Raw genomic sequence first — 20,383 nt, 5'->3', positions numbered from 1 at the left:
GAAGGCAAACACTGAAGATGTTACCTTCCTGTTCTTGACAGCAAGAAGTTCAGAGGGAAGCTCTGGTTTATTTTTTCTCACTGTCCCCAACATCGTTACCTTCCTTTTCAGCAGTTCCTCACCCAGGGCATAAGATGTGAAAAAATTATCACATGTAATATTATGCCCATGCAGTCCTTCAGCCATATCAAGCACAACCCTTGTGCCCTGATTTTTTTCCGGTGCTTCGCCAGGAGATTTGCCTGTGTAAACCTGCATATTCCATGCAAAGCTGGACTGTGCATCACATGCTGCCCATATTTTGATGCCATATTTGGCAGGTTTGCTTGGCATATATTGTCGGAATGGACAGCGCCCACGAAACGCAACCAAGCACTCATCGACAGTCACGTGGGGGCCTGGATTGTAAAGCAGGGGTAAACGCTCCACCCACTTGTCCCACACATCCCTTATTGCCGCAAGTTTGTCACGTTCGCGTCGGCCGTGCCTTGTTTGTTTGTCATCAAAGCGTATGACACGGGACAAAACTTGGAATGTCTTCAGAGACATTGTGGCTGGAAATATTGCCCTTCCAGTCTCAGCATTCCAAAGGCTTGCTGTTGCTTCACCTTTTGATTTATAAACTCCCGCCAAAATGAGCAAGCCAATGTAGGCTTCCAAGTCGACTACATCCAAGTCTTTCCAACTGTCCCCATACACACGCTTCCCCTCTAAATTTGTCATCCCAAGTACAATATTCTCAATCGATGGTGTTATGAAGAGCTCTAATGATGACTTGATGTCTTCAACATGGCTGATTGCATATCTGGTGGGGCCTGGAACCATTTTGATAATATTAGTAGCGCTAAGTCTACCTTGCTGTCTAAGTGGGGAAAGGGACCATATTATCTTTCCATTTTTGGAAAGGATCGTGTCTGCTGGTGGTTGAGAAGCAACAGGAGGGTCAACACTCTCATTCTCATCAGATGAGAATGCCTCAAAATCAGGGTCCTCCTCAACACAATCCTCTGTCTCAGAAACATTCTCCTCTATGTCACTTTCACTGTCAAAGAGCTGTTCCAAAACGTCATTGACAGTAAACCTTTTCCCAGAAGACATTTTCAAATGAGAGAGCGTGCAGATTGCAGTGTACACAGAGCACAAAGAAGAATGATGTGGATAGAGGGCTGCAATGCAAGCTTTTATATGTTTGCTCCTCCCTTATTTTGCATGAACTACCAATGTCCTTGCAGGAATACCTCGCCCTCCACAGAGCGGAAAAGTCTCCCCCCCCCCAGAGCGGGAAAGTTTCCCCCCATTATGTATCAACTCAAAAGTATCAACTCTGCACCTGCAGGTGTGGGGATGTTAGGTCACACACACAGACAGACAAGTTTTACACAGCTAAAACAGCTTGGGGTCAAATTGACCCCAGAGGAACACCGATGCGTGGAATATGCGTTCAGCACATTGAAAAAATATTATCATGATAATTTTACGCTTAATCAGTTGTCCCCATCAAATTAGGAAAAGTCATGAAATATGGAGCAAAAAAAAAAAAGCCAACTATTGTTTTTTGAATGATAAACATTGATTGGGGTCAAATTGACCCCAAGGATAATAGGAGGGTTAAAAAGAATATCCAAGACTTGATTGTGTGTCTCATAAAATCACAACCTTATTCTCTCAATATTACAACTTTTTTATTGTAAAATTTCAAGTTCATTCTCGTAATATTACAACTTTCTTCTCATAAGCTAACAAATTCATTCTCATAGTATTACAACTTTTTTCTCATAAAACTGACTTCATTGTCAAAGTCTCAAAAATATTTAGTTTCCACCACCAAATTTAAACTGATGCTTTGACTGGATAACAATGCCAGTCAGCAATGTAGTACTTTAAATGTAACCTTTTCACAAAAGTGCTGTATGACTGAAGTTTAATTGATTTATTTGTATTCATATATTGATTAGTGGAAGCCACCAGTGCTCCAACAGCCACTTGCAACCACTGAAGTGGCCTGAAGACTGGATTACTGAAATGTTCAGTGTCATCTGATTTGATGGTGTTGGGTTGGTGTGTGTGGGAAGACTGGCCAGCAGAAAATTGCTGTGCAGCTCAAACTACTTAAAAAGTTCTGTTACAAAGCTGTCAGAATACAGTAGCTATAGAGTGGTCTGAGAGTCCATGGTGGCCCCTGTCCATTAACAAAAGCTCCTGGCTGAAATCTGATGAGCCAGACCTGGGCTGGTCAAAAGACACTTCTTACATAGCACACAGCTAACAGCTCAGGTGCGTGTCATGCTTTGAGCATGGTTACCCAGCTACTTTTAAACCTAGAGACAGCGGGTCCTGAATCTGGAGAGGGCTCTTTAAATCTCTCTCTACCATCTTCATCCTTCCTCTCAGTGATCTGGTCTGTCCTTCTGTGATGTACGGTTCCCCAAAGTCTGCCGATGTAAGAGGCAGAAATATCCAGCTCGACAGGTTCTTTATTCGGTCCTACAAGACTAGATACATGTGGATCTCGTCCAATACAGCTACAGCTACAATACAGGTTGGGGGGGGGGGGGAGTGCCAATCCAAGCTCACTCTGAGCAGAGCAGGGGTACACCCCGGACAGGTCGCCAGTCCATCGCAGGGCCAACACACAGTGGCTGTGTCCGAAACCACCCCCTCACTCCCTAATCCCTAAATCCTAATGCCTACTCCCTAGATAGGGTGATGAATGTAGTGGACCATATAGTGAACTCATTCACCAAATGAACGATCACTTTCGGATACTAATTTCGGTGCCGTTAATTGCGTCATCATTGTTGCGCAATTATAACGTTCTTAATTCACAACTGAACTTTTAAATCATTGCATTATGTTAAATGCTTTTGATATTCTTGCACTGCATTGTAATTTTGGTGGTCTGGTCTTCTTTTATTATATTTTATTTTTTATTTATATATTTTATATTTATTATAGTCTCTGTGAGATTTTCCCTTTTGCCACGGGCGCAATGCATTGTGGGATACTTTCAGTGCCCTATATTTTGTCGCAAAAGATTTCGGACACAGCCAGGGACAAGCAACCACTCACGCTCGCATTCAGACGTACAGACAATTTAGAGTCACCAGTTAACCTGGACATGCACGTCTTTGGACGGTGGGAGGAAACTGGAGTATCCAGAGGAAACCCTTGCAGGCACGAGGACAGCATGCAAACTCTGCAAAGAAAAGCCCCAGGCCGGAAACCAAACCCAGGACCTTCTTATTGTGGGGCCACAGCACAAACCACTATGCAGCCATGCTGCCCTGTTCGTGACTAATACTTTATTATCACATAATTACTTTTAGAGGGTTAGGGTTAGGGTTAGATTTTAAATTATTACACAACAGTAAATGTAATTAATAAATAGAACTATTCTCTATATAAACACCTATTGGAGTAATGGCATGCTGAACAGAGAATGAATTCACACCCATTCTTTGTATATGGAAATCACTGGTCTTTGTTTTGGTAGCTCATCCAGTGGTGTGTGCAAAATATGTGCAGTAGCCATTTATGTCTATTTTGGAAGCAGTAATTCCCGAGTTTGAAAACTCACAGCTAATTTTTTCCCAAGTTGTTTAGAATGTAGCATCACCTGCTGCTGGATCTCAACCAAGTTTTCCAAGACCCACCCCCACCATACTTCTGATTGGCTAGTGATGTTAGTTTGGTGGAGAGGGAAAGCTGCATTATACTTCTTCGCCTCATACTTCTTTATTACTTACAAGACTGGACCTCTCCAAGAGAACTAAATGTTATATTAAGTTAAGTTAAGTTTGTACAAAAGGCTTTGTTAGTAATAACAGCTTCAAGTTGCCTCCTGTATGGAGAAACTAGCTCCACACAAAGAGTCTTCAAATCTTGAGTGTTCCGTGGGCCTCTCTTATGAACTCGAATCTTTAGTTCTTTCCAAAGATTTTCCATTGGAATCAAGTCAGGTGATTGGCTGGGCCATTCTAGCAGCTTTACTTTCTTTCTCTGAAACCAAGTGAGGGTTTCCCTTTGCTGTGTGTTTGGGATCATTGTCTTGCTGAAATGTCCACCCTCGTTTCATCTTGATTATCCTGGTAGATGGCAGAATATTTTTATCAAGAATGCCTTGGTACCTTTTTCCATTCATCCTTCCTTCAATTACATGAAGTTTGCCAGTGCCGTAGGCTGCAGAACAGCCCCACACCATGATGTTTGTATGGTGTTTTTGGAGTGATGTGCTGTGCCATTTGACCTCTAAACATGGTGTGTATTACGTCAGCCAAAGAGTTCACTTTTGGTCTCATTTTTCCAGACTATTCTCCCAGTATTTTCACAGGCTTGTCTAAATGTTGTGCAAACTTTAAACAAGCTTCAACATGTTTTCTTCTTCAGCAATGCAGTCTTGCATGGTGAGCATGCATGCAGGCCATAGCTGTTGAATGCGTTACTTCTTGTTTTCTTTGAAACAATTGTACCTGCTTATTCCAGGTCTTTCTGAGGCTCTATACAAGTGGTCCTTGGCTCTTCGACAACTCTTCTGATAATTCTGTTGACTCCTCTGTCAGAAATCTTGTGAGGAGCACCTGGTCGTGGCCAGTTTATAGTGAAATGATCCAGAAGTTTCCACTTCCAGATTATGGCCCCAACAGTGCTCACTGGAACATTCAGAAGTTTAGAAATGTTTCTGTAACCAATGCCATCAGCATCCTTTGCAACAATAAGGTTGCAAAGGTCTTGAGAGAGTTCTGTGCTTTTACCCATCATGAGATGTTTCTTGTGTGACACCTTGGCAATGAGACACCTTTTCATATGCCATTAGTTGGGACTGAACCAGCACTGCACTGACAAACGGCAAGATTGCTTTCTGATTACTGATAGATTTCAGCTGGTGTCTTGGCTTTTTGTGCCTCATTTCTTCATGTGTTCAATACTTTTTCCCTGTGTCATTCCATTTTATTACACATAATTTATCTAAGGTTTGATTTCCTTGCATGTGTGGGTTGAAAATTTCATTACATTAACACCTTTAAAAATATATTTACTGATAAAAATTGTGACGTCTAATCTAATGATGTAGCCCTGCTACAACGGTTACATGATGTCAGGGCAATATCACACAATCAAAGCATACATCTTATTTACATAGCACTGCGTCATCATTAATAATAATAAGAGGTTAAGTGATTCATCCTCCTCTTTATCATTGGCTGTTTCACATACAGGAAGGCAGAACAAATACAATCAGCTCCCTGCTGGAACAGACAACCAGCAGAGGAGAGCCTCACCCCAACTCCACCACAAATAACAGCTCAACTATTAAGTGCAGACTTAAACTTGAAAGAGTACCATATTAATCACTCATTCTGCAGTTTTGTTTTGTTTTTTCCAATATTTACAGCATTCCAATACTAGCATGTAGCATGATTTTCAGGGGTTGCTGCAGGTTATTTTTGGGGTTAGTGTAGGCCACTGAAAGTATAACTCACTATTTACGAAAGCTTTGGCCCATCCAATCCATGCAGAGTTCTGAGGTTGAACTTGTGGGATCATGATCCTTGTCTCCTGGAAAGGCCTGTGGCAGACTTCCCTGAATAATTCATTAGATCCATGCTGAACCACTGGCAAGTATACCAGTGTCATCAAGGTAACTACAGCCCTCCTGCCACGGCAGTAACCACAAACCCACACAAACAGTTCGCAAAGATGGACAAAGAAACACAGATTTGGAGTGCTCAGTAATCCGTTTGTGGTTGATGTGGAAAGTGCACCAGCCAAACTCCAAATGGAGCTGACTAAACTCCAGTGTAGTGACACGCTCAAGTCAAAGTATGAGTCTGTGGGTGCTGCACAGTTTCTATGTTTCTTCCCCGACACACTGCCTGTACTGGCCTCATGAACCTCACTTGTACACCCAATAGGCTGTTGTTTAGGTCAGGCCCTGAGAGCAACACATCGTTAAGTGGCATACCTGTGCGCTGGAATCAAATACCCCTCTTATCTGCGATTGCTTCTGCAGATGGCAGACTTTGAAAAAGAGCAAATGTCAGTACTCTTTGTTTTCCTGTACTGGGGGCGGAAGTTCAGCGTGTCCTTTGTCCATCATCTTTTGCATAACGTCTGTGAGGTGACTAACAGCATACTGGCGGCTGTTTGGCAGTATTTGCCTTGACTCACGGAAGGGTAGTGGGGCCACCCAGCTCTTTGAATCATCTTGTGTGAACTCATTGTCCGTAATTTTGAGGAACAACAGATCCTCCATTGAAGGTGCAAGCTTATTGTCATTTTTGGTCTGACAGAAAAAATCCTTCCCCAAGCTTACATTGCTTGCATTGAGCTTCATTTTGTGTTACTGAGAGGCACTACTATTACTGTCAATCTGGAAGACTAGTCTCTGACTTGACAGTGAAGTGGTTTTCACAAGGAGGAAAATAAGTGGGTCTCCCATTTGCTAGAACATGACTCTTTAGACCTCTGAAGGCTAATGAATGCTGCCCAAGCATACATTTCCAACTATCATCCAGCCTAGATCAGGTCTCTGTGCATATGGTGAATGGTGTGGGGCATTAATTTGACTGCGCACTTTATGGACTCTTAGAATGTCCCTTCTGAGTAAGAGCAGAATCTCAGCACTGTCATCTAGAGCTGGTATTTTGTGTGCAATACGCTCAAGGTGGGAATTTCCTCTCTTTTGTTTGGTATCATGTTGGTACATTGGTAACTGTATTGCGGGGGCACCATCTATGGAATCTATCATGTAACCAAAGGCTCTGCGACCAGCTTTGAACGTAATCGAAAAACTCTGAGCGTGCCTATGACAAGTTGCTCTGGTCGTCCAGCATGGTCTACATTCTTTTGCTCTTGCTGCGGTCATTAGCTGGGTAAACACTAACTAGGCATATTTTAGAACATGACTTTCCTGAAAATCCCTCCCCACATACCTCAGTGCAGCTTGTACCAACTGTTTCCTCCGGCCCATCTTCTTTCTCCTCACTGTGATCTGCTGTAGGTAGGGAGGACTTGGGAGAAAGAGAAGGCGTATCTGGATGCAAGGCAGTAGGGTGCTTGTCAGAGTCACATTCAGAATATTTGACTGCTGCTTCAGTTACAAGCCACGTCTGTTAGATGCACAGCACTTGTAACAGATATTGTGTTGCTTTAACAGTCTCTTCCTTTCTTGAAGAGGTTTTTCTTTAAAACCTTTTCATTGTTGTAGTGCATGTGGTTTGTTACGCGCAGGACACAATTTTTCGGGTCCATTAGTGGGTATGGTTGTTACATTTGTTTTATGTACCGAAACTGTTCTGTGATTATTACTGCGGTTGTCTCCAAACCTGTCCTTTTTAATTCTGTTGATGGATAGTGACTGGATATTGAAGCTGGAGTCATTGCATGCCTTTGCTTGTGTTGGAATGAACTGCAGAAAAAAAGTAAAAGGGAAGAAAAGTTACTTTATAATTCCTGTTTGTAGTGTGAGCCTTCCCTCATCCATCTGTCCTGTAGTCCATCCGGCAGTTTTTCCACAATTGGAGCAATGCCTCTTGCTTTATCCACATAGGGCAATCCATGCAAGTTCTAGCCTGTCCCCGATGAGTCGTAATGCAACTGATTATATTCACTGCTTTAATGCGACGTGCATGTTTGACTAGCTCTGGGCCCAGTGATTTAACCAGGAGGTCAATTTCTTCCCCAGCTTTAAGATCGAGACTCTCAGTAGCATTAATGAATGATGATTTTCAAGCTAAATATTTTTTCTGGCTTGTCATCAAACTTGGTGAGCTCGGATGCTAACAACTGACTCCTCACTTGATATCTGGAAAGTTCATTAATGTCACTAGAATGGTATTGAGCAGGTGAGTGATATTGGATGCGGACAGTAGATGGCAGTGTATACAAAGGCATGTTATGGGCACTGTTTTCTGGGGGTCATTGGGGCTGATAGTCCTTTGAGACTGTGGGCATCCTTTCGTCTAGTTTAGTGTCCTTTGTGTTTATTTTACCTGGTTCTTTGTCACTGGCCTCACTGCTGGGCTCACTGTGTTTTCTTATGTATTCGGATGTCCGCTCATGGGCACTTTCCATTGAGGGCAGATGAATTGGGTGTTCCACTGTTGTTTCCAAATTTGCAGCAGCGGTTTCCATTACTACTGCTTCGGTGACAGAAGCTTGCACTTCATCGTCTTTCTCTAGTGCGTTGCTTCTAATCTGGCTTTTTCTATCTTGATTTCTATTTCTTTCTTTGCAAATGCAGCTCTGGCCTGGGCAGCTTCTGCTTTTGCACGTGCTGTGGCAGCTGCTAATGTTACACTTGCAGTTGAAGATCTGCTTGCTGTAGATTTGGCCTTCTCCATCGTTCGTGTTAATGTACTGTGCCTTTACACTGACTTGATACTGCTGCATTTGTCATGCTGGTCTGAAAACAGTGTATGACCAAGCAGCCTGGCGTTCAGTAGTTTGTCAAGAGGTGTCCCTTTTCACTGTACCGGCCTTATGAAAACCTTTTCCACTATCCAGTAAGTTAAACACCCCTACACAGGGGGTCCTACACTTTGAATTATTAAAGTTCATTATGGGGAAGAATTCTTTCACACAGATAGTTGCCAAAAAGACCAATGTTCCGCTTGAACATCTTGGAAAGCTCAGGGAAGGTGGGGGCAATTCTCTCAAAAATTGTCCAAGCTTATCTGTTTTTCCACTCAACTCCCTGAACTTGGCTTTGAGTTCAGACATGCACTGCAGGTCAATTAGCTCCATCTGAAGCACAGGGGGGACATCTTCCACATCGAAAGAGAAGGGGTCAGCTAAATTTTGAAAAGTGGTTCTGTGTGTCTTGAAGTCTGCAAACCTGTGATCAAATTCTTCCTATAGCTTTACAATGGTATCAGCATACTTCTCACCACTGAATGGTGTGCCTGGATCCATGATTGCCTTGCATGCTGGGAAATGGCAGAGGTTGGTCTGGGAAAGCTGGGCTTTCCATACCACAAGTTTTGTGGAGAATGGTCTGACATTGTCATATGCAGCACTGACAAGCTGGCCCTGGCCTTGTAACTTCTTGTTCAGTACATTCAGCTCCTGTGTGATGTCAACAACAAAAGCTAAGTGATTTAGCCATTTGGGATCACTTAGTACAGGAACAGTCATCCCTTCCTTCTCCATGAAGGCTTTCACATCTGCTCTCAACTCAAAAAACCTCTTCAAGACATTCCCCCTGCTAAGCCAATGTACCTTGGTGAAGTAGAGCATATCCTCATATCCTGACTATTTCCTCCAAAAAAAAAAAAAAAAAAAAAAGCAGCCCTTGGATCTGATATGGTTGATGCATTTCACAATGTCAGACATCACATTGTCAAACTTTAGGCTTTTGCTAATGGATAATGCAGTGCAGAGCAATGGCCTCTTCCACACCCTGTTATTGATGGCACTCCATCAGTTGTTATTCCAACAAAACTCATAGTAAGCTGGCATCCACAATGGCATCAAACAGCTGGCGAAATATCTCCTGACCAGTGGTCTGGCCATGCATTGGAATCATTGTGAGCAACTCCTCCATCACTTCAAAATTGTCATCAACACCACGGACATATAGTACAAGCTGAGCATGTCATTCACTCTTGATGAGAGCACAGGTGTCACTGAGTATGAATGGAAATGTTTAGCTTTCTCACGCAGTTGATCCTAAATGTTAACTGATAGGTCAGAAATGCGCTCTGCCACTGTGTTGGCTGAAAGGCTGATGTTGCTAAACTGACCCTTCTTTTCTGGACAGACTATACTTGCAGCCTGTAACATGCACCGTTTGATGAGGTCTTTCAATGGCTTTCCTATCTTAGCTATCATCTCACTCACTGCGTAGCTAACTTTGATTGCCGCAACCACTCTTTGCTTGCTTTCTTGAAAAAAAAAAAAAAAAAAATCTTGTTGCCTGAATAGACACATTTTCAGTTTGGTGACCCGGTCCTCTTGATCACCTCCCTGGTATTTTGCATACTCCTCAGCATGTCTAGTTGAGTAATGATGTCTAATGTTATACTCACACTGCACTGCAACTTTATCTGTGCAAATTAGACACGTTGGGATGCCTTTGTGCTCAGATTCCGTCTCCCACTTCTGAAATTTTCTGTGCTCATCGTAAACTTTTCTCTTCACTTTTAAACAAACAAGAGAAAATAGGTGCTGGGAAATGTTGTCAATTTAGACAAACTACAACCAGCCGATAAATTGATTTTGATGATAATTTGGATTTTCAGCTTGATATATTTTGTTTTTCATGAAAATAAAGTACAGTGAGCACAGGGATGATGTTTAGTTCACTTTCTTAGACATCTTGTACAGAAACTCCGCTTTGACAAAAACAAAAATAAGAACTTTTGTCACTAAACCCCAATGGGAAAGCCCAGAAGAGAAAATCTAAATTAAATAAAACTTGATTTAAATAATTACTTTATCTTTTTAAGTCTATTTTTAAGATGAAAAGTTTTTATTAAAATCATAAACAAGTTTGGCGTGTAAATTTGAGATTTTATTTTAAAGGCATATTCCCCAGCCTGAGAACAGACTTTTCATGCTCAACTAACCAAAGCCCGCAACCACACTGCTACTTCAGTATCAACACAAATCAGTCAATACCATATTCACACACATCCAGATGAACACATCTATAACGGTAACTGTTTTGTAATTACTATTTACTTACTAATACTATTTTTTTGATAGTTTTACATATTGTTCTGCCCCAAAATAAATAATCATCAAAACAATGGATAATGCATGGTATCAATAGATGAAGGTCCCATCTGTCCTTCACTTTAGACACCTGGATACACACAGGCAGGATGTGTTCACATATATACTTTTACACTACCACTTTGCCTTCTCCCTGTTCCACAGCAGATCATCACATCATCTGAGCACAGCACTGCACCTGAGGCCTCTCTGTGAAACAGAATGTAACCAAGACGTACACATACTGCACTACAGAGCAGAAGGTCAACTACGACAGATTAATCACATGGCACTTAAACCATAAACTGTAGGGTAGTACCAATCCAATGCAGGGAAAGTACAGGGGTCCTTTAGCACGTTTGATGAAATGATCAATATTAAAACAGAAGGAAGAGCTCACACAACTTGAGATGGAATTTCCTCCCGATGATTTTGACAGTGTCAAAATATAATCCCCGCTGTAATGGTAGTAATCAGTCCCACATAGCTTTACCACTCCAGTATACTGAGGACAAGGATGGTTTCATCAGGGGTCATATATGTCTCTCTCTAAAGACAAGACTGGAGGCGCCTATCTGCTGTACCCACACATGATTAAATAAGGAAGCTCGGTGACACAGTTGACATATCTGTAGCTGTGACATTGTGAGCAGTGTCACTTAAGGCTTCAAAATACGCATTGCTATTTCACAAACAACCAATTACTAAAGAGCAGCATACAACAGTGCTAACGCTTGTACAGATCAAGTGGACAAGAAGTAGAGACCATTTTTAAAAGTGTAGCAACACTGACGGAGCTGCAGAGACATGCAAATGAAATTAACAACAAAAGACATTTTATTGACATGGTGCATCATGTCTTACCCAGACAACAAGGCTGGATCCCAATGAACAACTGTTTCAGTTAGACCAGCACAAACACTGTACAAAGAGACCGAGAACACAAAGGCCATTGTCCTCTGTCTGTCCTCTCTCTAATACGGCTCAGAACTGTATAACCCATGAACCTGTAGCATCTGGTCGAATTCTGCTGCCCCTCCGCTGTCCAGGGGGAACAGTGCAGAGTGCCAAGCTTGTAATTCATGTGGAGATGTGTATGACTGGACAGTGGACACGTCAGGATGTTCCTGGGCAATGTGTGTCTGTGGTTATGAGAGATACTGACACTCCAATTTAATGTACCAAGTTTTGAGTGAACAGCAACACCTGAGTCTGGAAATGAAAGAGGATGTAAAAGATTTGATAAAACTGACATTTCAGACTTTTCCCAAGGGAGTTGCTGGTAGTTCTGATCAAACTAGCAGAATAAACATAGATGAATGACAAATGGAGCCTAAAGGTTTGTCAGAAGTCCGATCAAAAGCCCACATTGTTTACCTTGGCCTTGGACCATGATGCTTACATTGTGTTGGCCAAAGTTATTCTACCTGAATGCTCTCAGGTAGAGATTTAGCTCATAATTTTCAATTCCTGGGTCCTTCAAAACCTTAATTTCTAAGAGTCTATGGAGCCACTCGGTCTGACTGCTGCGGTAGGATCCCTGTCTCTCTTGCATTAGTGCTGCACCCCATGTTTTTGTTATGATGGCGAGACCAGTATGAGACCTAAGTCCTGTGGACAGTGTGTTGGTGGAGTGCCAGCACGATCCAGAAGATCAGGCTCCGTGACTCAAAGACAAGGACGGACCACACCGCAGCTGGGCATTTCTCATAGAACCGGTTGTTGATGTTGAACCCACAGTAATTGCTTATCTACTGTGCCTCTCAAACATGTTTACCTTCATCTAACACATTAATACTGCAGACCATGGCTCCGTTACTCAACACACACAGTTCCAGGTTCGTACCTCCACGCTGAACGAATGCTCCTCTCCGTTGACGGAACATAACATCCACAACATCAGCTGCAAACACAGGGTCCCCACACAGCAGCTGTGAGCCCAGCTCCTGCTGTGGAGCGTCGGTAAAACCATGGTGGAGCCGCGGCTTTCCTGTTTTTCTGTCTCCGATAATTTGCAGTCGTTTCACTCGTGGATGACGGGCGTTAATCTGACAGCAACATCGCCGACGTGTCGGGAGGCTCACGGGCAGTAGAGGAGTCAGAAGCGGAAAACGTTACGAAGTTGTTCTGCTTTTTTCGGATGTCACTCCGGATGGAAATTCGCTTCTAACGGCTGTCAGCAGCCTCTACGTCCCGGGTCTGAGTCAGTCCGCTGGAACATCGGCCGATGTTCCAAGCTGCCGCTTACATCCAGTTTTCTGCACAGCTAGGCATAGCTGGCTGTTTTCTACTGTTTTCCCACAGAGTGCGCATGTGCACATTAAGCGCCCCCTCCCACTCCTTTTCCAAATGCGCCAATAAAATCAGTATCTTGAAAATCAGTCACTGCTTCCTGAAGTATCGTTCTTATCCTCCTCCAAAATGAGTCTGTCTCTCTAAAACCAATATAGGCTCCCGGAAAACCAGTCTGTCCTGTAAATCGGGACCCTTTAAAATCTACCTAGAATCCACTAAATCCATTCTGTACTCCCACAAGACTTTTTTTTAAAAGCCAGTCTGCTCTTCTGAAACCATTCTGGCCTCATGTAAAACCAGCCTGATTTCTGTAACAGTGTTCTGGTCAGAATTTAAACAAGCCAATTGGGAAGAGTGGTCAGTCACAGGCTCAGTTTGGAACTCAACTTAGACAACATCGATTGAAGCTCAACATCTAACATCAGCTGTGACTTTGACACTGCCAGTCAGAGGCAAACTGTCCTATTAGGCAAACCAGGCATTCGCTTGGAGCCCCAGGCCCCATACAATACAATAGATAGATGCAGCGGCCCCCAAATCACTGTTCGCCTGGAGAACCCAAATGGCTAAGTCCGCCATTGCTGCCAGTTCTTGGGTTCATCAGAAAAGTTTCTCTTTCTGTTTCTGTCTCTTCTAAATCAAATCAAATCAAATGAGATTTATTTGTATAGCGCCAAATCATAACGAAGTTACATCAAGGCACTTAAAATTGTTGTCACCACCTGCAGGATGAGGACAGGGAGAGAGAGGAGCGGAACTGGGAGAGACAGAGACTTTGGCAGAACATGGTTAGTAAATGCAGTATAAATTCCAGTGCGGAACTGCCTATTTGTAGGCCTGTCTGTGGGTGATTACTGTATTTTTTTTTTACATCTGTCCACCAAAGGGTACTAACAGGCTCAGAGCTCCCATCAATAAGCATTGCCATTATTGTGGCTAAGTGATCCTGCTCAGTCTCAGCCAGGTTTCCAGTGACTGATGTTACTGAAGAGAAATTGATGTGTTTAAGTACTCATGGCTTTTACAGGAAAAAGTGTCATCAAGCTCCCATTTTCTTACATGCATCGTGCCTCTTGTGTTGACAGAAAACATCAGATGTTTATATATATATATATATATATATATACATATGTATATGCCGACTATAAATATAGCACCTGTTCTTTCATACATCTCTCACTCATCTTCTACTGCGTATCCGTTTTCGGATCATCGAGTCTTTCATCCAATTAGAGTATAATTCCTATTTTTTCTTGTATATTTTTCTTTTTTTATTACATTCATTCAGTTCTCCAAGACAGTAGTTGTTCAGAGAAATATCATCAGAGCTGAGTAGAGTTGACTGCGTGAATATGGTCCAATAAGGACTATTGGTCTATTTTGTTGTTCCCGGAGTGCCCGGAGTGCCCAGTAAATCTTTTAGGGCGTGATGGGTTGTTATTGTTAGGATTAGCACTAATACCCACTCCTCACGGACACATTGCAGTAAAAAGACGAGAGGAAATAGAAAAAGGGGATCTCTATGTAATTCAGGGATCAGGCCAGCCACATTACTATTATTCACTTGACGTTCCAAATAGACCTCCACATGAAACGGCTACAGTATTGATGGAAGAAGGCAAAAAAATAGTTTCGTGATTACTGGACCAAATGACTAAAGACAGCTTACACATAACCCTCTGGTACAAGCAGACACCTGGACCAGATAAGGAATATGAGAAGAGGTTAGCAAAAGCAACACCAGCTAGAATCACAGGAAATTACATATATTCAGACGGGGAAAGCACTGCTGTTTTAGGCATAACGTTGACACCAGATTTAAAGAAGCTGTTAAAATTGTGGTCACCGCCTCATGTTTCTCTGTACAAAAGTAAAAATCAGCAGTGGAAAGATTTGGGAGAAATAGTGTATAGAGGTGAGAGAGCATCAGACTGGAAAGAGACCTCAACAGGAATGTGGACCAGTGCATCCACTGGCCTCACTAGGAAGACTTTGTTCTGGCAATTCTCAGTGCAAGAGGGAATACACCTGCACTCAGAAAACACATGAAACATAATGATACTCACTGAAGATGAGGAAGAAATGTTAAAAAGTGTACCAGAAAAACTATGGTCTAAAGGACCCACTGATGTTGGGTTGGTTAAAGGAGCCTTACCTGTACAAATCAGACCAAAGACAGAATATAGACCATGTGTGAAACAGTATCCATTAAAGCAAGATGCACATGAAGGAATAAAACCAGTAATTGATGACTTAATAGTAGCAGGTGTAATTATAAAATGTGAAGACTCTCCATGTAACACACCAATATTTCCCGTAAGGAAACAAGCACCATCAGTAGGATGGCGCATGGTACAAGATTTGCAAGCTGTAAACAATGCTGTAATACAAAGAGCTCCATGTGTTCCAGATCCTATACTTAAACACACTAAGGCCAGACGCTAAGGTATTTACCGTAGTTGATATAAGTAATACATTCTTTTCAGTACCAGTGGATAAAGATAGTCAATTTTGGTTTGCATTCACTTTTGACAGTCAAAGATACACATATACGAGATTACCTCAAGGTTATTGTGAGAGTCCTACTATCTACTCTCAGGTAATGAGCGCTAGCATGGCTAAGTTCCAAACTCCACAAAATAGTCAAATTTTAATTTATGTGGATGATGTTTTGTTGGCATCTCCTAATATGGAAGCATGTAGAATAGACACACTAGCCCTGTTAAAACATTTAGCGGAAGAAGGGCATAAAGTAAATAAAAATAAACTCCAAATATGTAAGTCGCAAGTGAAATATTTAGGACACAATTTGAGTGCTGGAGGAAGAACAACACTGGAAGACAGAAAAACCGCTATCCTCCAAGCTCCCAAACCATTAACAAAAAGGCAAATGATGTCATTTTTGGGCCTAACAAATTACTGCAGAAACTGGGTACCAAACTATGCAGACATAACCGCACCTTTAAATAAGTTAATGTATGAAGAAAATTTAAAGATGACCTCCCCCTTATGCTGGACCAGAGAGTCAGAAGAAGCATTCTGTAAGATAAAACAAATGTTGGTGTCCAGTACAGCGCTAGCATTACCAGACTATAGTAAACTTTTTATTCAAATGGTGGACTGTAAAGGCCACTTCATGACTTCCGTACTGGTGCAACAGCATGGTGCTAAAATGAAGCCAATTGCATATTTCTCGTCAAAACTAGATAGTGTGGCCTGTGCGCTACCACACTGTGTCAGAGCAGTCATAGCAGCATCTATGGCAGTAGAAGCGAGTGCAGCCATAGTATTGTTTCATCCACTTGTACTAAAAGTACCACATGCAGTCTCAGCGCTATTGTTACAAACTAATATGACTTTTCTATCACCAGCCAGACACTTGTCCTGTATGTCCATTCTCTTATCCCAACCTCATTTAACAATAGAGAGATGCATGGCTTTAAACCCGGCAACATTGTTGCCAGTACCTGATGATGGAATGAAACACGATTGTCAAGAATTAGCTGAACAAACAGCTAAAAGTAGAGCAGATCTTAAAGATCAACCACTAGAAAGAGGAGAAGTGTTATTTGTAGATGGTTCCTCAAAGAAGAATGAACAAGGGAAAACCCAGACAGGCTATGCAGTAGTAACACAAAACACAGTGTTAAAAGCAGAAAAATTACCCTCCCACTACTCAGCACAAGCTGCAGAGTTAGTGGCATTAACAGAAGCATGCAAATTGATGAAGAATAAGGAAACCACAATTTATACAGACAGCCAGTATGCTTTCGCTACAGTACACACTTTTGCACAATATTGGAAAAACAGAGGCATGGTTACCTCTACAGGTAAACCAGTAACTCATGCTGAATTGTTATCAGGCCTTCTGCAAGCAGTGCAGCTGCCAAAAGCCGTTGCAGGCACAGATGAAGTTTCTCTAGGAAATGCATTTGCAGATAAAATAGCAAAAGCAGCGGCAGCAGGACAGGTTCAAGTGCTGACTGTGGAAGAATGTACAACTTTAGAGGACACTACACTAAAAGATATGCAACAACAAAGTCCTCAATCTGAAAAAGATATATGGTTAAAAAATGGAGCGAAGTTACAAAACGACATGTATGTATGACCAGACGGCAAACCTATCCTACCAAAAAATTTATACAAGTGGGCGGCAATTGAGCCATGGTGTGACACATGTCTCAACAGGAGGGATGGTAGGACAGATACATCAGCATTATACCACTTATGGATTTAACTCTTATTCGAAAAATTTTTGTAGATCATGTTTAACATGTGCAAGACACCATCCTCAAGGGAATTTAAGGCCACGTAGAGGGGCGATTCCCTACACCTCAATATCCATTCCAAAGTATCCATATGGACTTTATAGAGCTAAATCAAAGTGAAGGAAAGAAATACTGTTTAGTCATAATAGACGCTTTTTCAAAATGGATAGAGCTTTTTCCAACAAAACATCCAGATGCAATAACAGTAGCTAAGGCACTGTGTAAAGACATAATACCAAGATATGGAATTCCTGAGAAAATATATAGTGATAATGGCACACATTTTGTAAATCAGACAGTGAAAAAGATTGGAATAATGTTCCATATCGATTTAAAGAATCATTGTGCTTATCATCCTCAAAGTGCAGGCCTGGTAGAAAGAATGAATGGAACTATAAAAAATAGATTAAAGAAATGTATTGAAGAAACAGGAAGACCATGGACACAGTGTCTTGATCTAGTGAAACTGTATATCAACATTACAAGCTCAATAGGTCTAACTCCATATGAAATGCTATTTGGAAGACCTTATAGATTACCACAATTCAAAAATCAATGGGAATCTGATGATGAAGCTAACTTGGCAGATTATATGAGGAAAATGTTAGAAAAGCAAAAACAGGCATCTGTTGATAATAATCCTTCTGTTTCTCAGCAGGAGGCCCAATTAGTACTACCAAGAGATTGGGTGCTGGTACGAAGTATTAAGAAGAAGTATTGGTATTCACCCAAGTGGGAAGGGCCATATCAGGTACTGTTGACCACACCTACAGCCGTAAAAAATAGCAGAAAGATCAACATGGATTCATTTAATGCACTGTAAAAAGGTAATTTCAGTTGAAAGCTCCGATAGGGGAGGTGAGCCAAAGACTGATAATAGGGTAGATCCAGACGTTTAGAGGCTGGATAGACCTGAAAGTCAGTGAAGTTTTTACAAGACACCAAACCAAGTACAGGAGATTGATTTTCGACTAAAATGACTCCTAAGTGGTTATCACGGGCCATCAGAGGATGGTTGGTGACTATATTCCTTATAATAACCTTTCTGCTAATATGGCACCTGTGGAAGCCACCCCGAGGGGATGGAACAGATACAGTACAAACGTTAAATCAGATGAAAGAAGGAATCAGACGTAGTTCAAGATCAGTTCAAAGACGATGGCCTAATCTGCCATACAATCCATGTAACCGTCCCCAAAATGGGGAAAGAACCACAACTGAACTTTATGTCTGTTACAATGCAAGTAAGTTTGTTAGCACTGTATACATACCCCGGAATTCATTTAAACTGGGGGGATATGCAGCAGATCAGTGGAAAGGATATATATTTTACCTAGACTCACAACAGGATAAAATTGAGAAAAGAGATAGAGCTTACCAGCATGTTGGAGGGAACAGATGGGGCCAAGTGTTTGCATATAGTGGAAGCGGATGGTCACATGGTTCATACGGGTACCATCCATGTGCACAGAACTGGACTAAACGATTACAACTTGGTGTACAATTAATAAAAATGCAGACAGGATCAACTACATCCACTACAACGTTCAAAAGTTAGGTAATTGGACACAGAGCGGCTTTGAGGCGGTACATGGACAGTTGTCTGCAACTTCTCTCATGGCATTCCTGAACAGTATAGCCCTGGACATGTTGTTGGCTGAGAAAGGAGGTGTGTGTGCTATGTTCAGAGAGCAGTGTTGCACGTTCATCCCAAACAACACAGCTGCTGATGGCAGCCTTACTAAAGCCATAGAGGGACTTCGAGCTCTCAATGGCAAGATGAAAGAACACTCTGGGGTTGACACCTCAATGTGGGATTCCTGGATGGATGTTTTCGGAAAATATAAAGCTCTAGTGTCCTCTGTTTTGGTCTCTATAGCAGTGTTTGCTGCAATCTTAACTTTGTGTGGATGTTGTTGTGTGCCCTGCTTGCGTTCTCTTATTAACCGTCTAATTGCTACAGCAATTTCACCCATGGAAGATAAAGTGGCTCAAATGTACCCCTTACTGGAAAGTAATTCTCAAACTGATGAGGAGAGTAGTGGAGAAGAAGACCCTATTAAAAACGTACTGGATTTGTTCTCAGTTTAAAAAGATTATAAATGTTAAAGACATTACCTCCAAGTTTAAACTTACTTGTGCTCATAAAAATTATCTCGCAGTTGAAAATCTTAATGAAGTGACTGAGCAGAGTGATATGAGAAGTTGAGCAAGAATCTAATAAACAGGAGGGAAATGTTAGAATAAATGTACATAAAGTACAGATCTCTACCTCCTCCTGCACCTGCTTCAGCCCAAACCTTTCCATCATCTTGCAGCCTCTCTCTCTTTTTGGGGAGTCGGTCAGAAGATCATTACATTAAGCTAACACATGGATTAGCTTCTCCTGGTCTTTTTGGGTGACAAAACTATTAATTCTGCTGATGTTCTTGAGTGTATGGCAGAGCTTATCGTTAAAAAGTTTAAGTCTTCTACTCTTTAGCTATGCTGCTGTAGGCCTAGGCTACTGGGGGAAGGACTGAGCTTAGAGAGTAATATGTACACCTTCTCGTCAAATTTTGACAGGTCCTTTGATCTTAGTTAACCCCTCCCCTCGAACGATCTGATTGGTTCTTTTTCCCCGCCCCGGCGAAGAGGTAACAACCAATGAGATCATTCGAGGGCGGGTTCGAGTAAAATGGCGGCAGATTCATTTTGAGGTTGTTGGTGAAAGAGGGAGGATGTGTTTTGTTAGAGTGAAAGGACCATATTGAGTATGTATTTAAAAATGTATTTCTTTACAAAGAGGGAGTACAAAACCATGTGTTTTATTGGTGTGAAGGGGTTACTTAGTAGGGTGTAATTTTCGTCCGTTGTTCAAATTTCTGTTGTAATGAAAGGAGAGGAGGAGGAGGATACAGAGTGTTTCTTTTCAAAACAACCATCATGTGTTTTATCCGTGTGAAGGGGTTACTTACTAGGGTGTAATTTCTGTTGTAATGAAAGGAGAGGAGGATATTCCAACAGAGTGTTTCTCTTTCTGTACTCAGGTTTGACTGGAGAGGAGATAAGTTTTCACCCACTGATCGGTCCGTAGCCAGCCCCCTAGTGTGTCCCCACCCCTG

General features: G+C 41.9%; 1 protein-coding gene across 2 annotated transcripts in view; it reads right to left on the bottom strand.

The window, feature by feature from the left end:
* The window catches only part of LOC115060657 (matrix metalloproteinase-16-like), a 127,402-nt gene extending 114,411 nt beyond the window's left edge, over positions 1 to 12,991 (bottom strand). For both annotated transcript variants that reach the window (XR_003842269.1, XM_029528650.1), the window contains exon 1: positions 12,563 to 12,991. Coding sequence is in view for 1 of the 2 variants with exons in the window: in XM_029528650.1 (XP_029384510.1) it covers positions 12,563 to 12,688 (126 nt within the window). In the remaining variant the exon portion in view is untranslated. The remainder of the gene's footprint in view (positions 1 to 12,562) is intronic.
* Positions 12,992 to 20,383: the final 7,392 nt, after the last annotated feature.

This window comes from Echeneis naucrates, chromosome 20 (assembly GCF_900963305.1).
Source record: "Echeneis naucrates chromosome 20, fEcheNa1.1, whole genome shotgun sequence".
NCBI lineage: Eukaryota > Metazoa > Chordata > Actinopteri > Carangiformes > Echeneidae > Echeneis > Echeneis naucrates.
Note: the sequence above shows the minus strand (reverse complement) of the source record. Positions and strands in the feature narration are given on the sequence as shown.